Below are 1,460 nucleotides of genomic sequence, written 5' to 3' on the forward strand. Positions count from 1 at the left end.
TTAACCTGTCAATCAGATCACAGCCTGATGGTGTCTCCTTATGGGCATGGCCTTCACCTAAGGAGGGTCCTGGAAACCTCCCCATCCGTCCCCTCTGTTTTCACCTTCATACCAGACAGTCACTCTGAGACCTGCCAGAGCCCTATGCTGAACTGTGCCATTGGATCCACACAACCTTGCACCCACCAGCCTGTGACCTTCCTGCCTTCTGCATCATTGCGAATGGCTGCGTGAGACTAAAGAGGGACTTAGGGACTAGTCGGAAGTAGGGACTTGGGTTGGACCAGGCTGGGATGTTTTCCTGATATATAAAGTTTGTTGATATAAAGCTCTTTCTTATATGTATGTCATTGAATTTGTTTCTCTAGTCAATCCGGCCTAACACACCTACCTTTGTAGCTGCTCATGGAGTCAGCCAGATGAGGGTACAGGTGTCCCCACCCAAGCATGCTGCCCCCGTCCCCCCCAAGACCGCCTGAAAGGCCAAGTCTAGCAGGCAACATGGTACAAAAATAGTTTATTACAAAAAGAAATCCAACCAAAACACCTAATAATTTACATGGCTAATCAGTGCCCACCTCTCCTCTCTTCTCCTTGTCCACCTGGGTAGAGGGAAGTGGCTGTCCCTGGTCCTACCAGCTCTGGGTGAGGACAAGGAAGTAGTGGGGACATTGGAGTGGAATTCCAGACAGGGGCCTGGTGCCTGAGAAGAAAGGGGGCCGGAATCCTGGGTGAGGGGCTGTGGGGGCCATGAGAAGGGGGACATCTTGTTTCAAAACAGGGGACTTATGGCTAGGTGCATGTGCCTCTGTGCAAATCCTGGTCCCACAGATTTGGGAGTTGGGGGGGGGGCAGAGTGAGATCTTCACAGTTTCCAGGAGGGCTGACCCCACAGGGCTGAGACCCCTCCTCATGAGTCCAAGATCTGCCCCCCCCCATCCCTCTCAGCTGCCCCCTGGAGCAGGGGAAGGGAGCACGGGCCGGCCTGGAGCTCGGAGGACCCCAGAAAAGGGCAGGAAGGCAGGCGGAGATGAGGAAGGAAGGAAGAAATTGGGGGGAACCATGGGGAAGCCGGAGGGATCCTTTGGGGGAGACTGGGAAGGTGAAGAGGATGGTGATGTAGAGAGAAGACCTGTGGAGAGAGAAGCCGTTTCAGGGTGGGAGTGGTGGTCCACACAAAAGCGGGCAGGTCGGACCTGCAGGGTCTGAGGGAGGAGGCGGTTGGGGACCTGGAATCCTAGGTCTGAGAGAGGAGGGGGCTGGAGGCCTGGGCTGTGGGGTCTGAGGGAGGAGGGGGCTGGGGGCCTGGAATCCTGGGTCTAAGAGAGGAGGGGGCTGGGGTCCTGGACTGCTTGCTGGGTCTGAGAGAGGAGGGGCCTGGGGGCCTAGAATCCTAGGTCTGAGAGAGGAGGGGACTGGAGGCCTGGGCTGTGGGGTCTGAGAAAGGAGGGGGCTGGGGG

The 1,460-nt window shown here is 56.8% G+C and overlaps 1 protein-coding gene across 1 annotated transcript in view; it reads right to left on the reverse strand.

The window, feature by feature from the left end:
* Window positions 1-490: 490 nt before the first annotated feature.
* BCL3 (BCL3 transcription coactivator) overlaps window positions 491-1,460 on the reverse strand; it is a 32,984-nt gene continuing 32,014 nt past the window's right edge. Inside the window, exon 10 of the mRNA XM_045292681.1 lies at window positions 491-1,132. Coding sequence (XP_045148616.1) covers window positions 945-1,132 — 188 coding nt within the window. The 3' untranslated portion in view covers window positions 491-944. The remainder of the gene's footprint in view (window positions 1,133-1,460) is intronic.

This window comes from Echinops telfairi, unplaced genomic scaffold (assembly GCF_000313985.2).
Source record: "Echinops telfairi isolate 266 unplaced genomic scaffold, ASM31398v2 ScPeMD7_655;HRSCAF=1070, whole genome shotgun sequence".
NCBI classification, from domain to species: domain Eukaryota; kingdom Metazoa; phylum Chordata; class Mammalia; order Afrosoricida; family Tenrecidae; genus Echinops; species Echinops telfairi.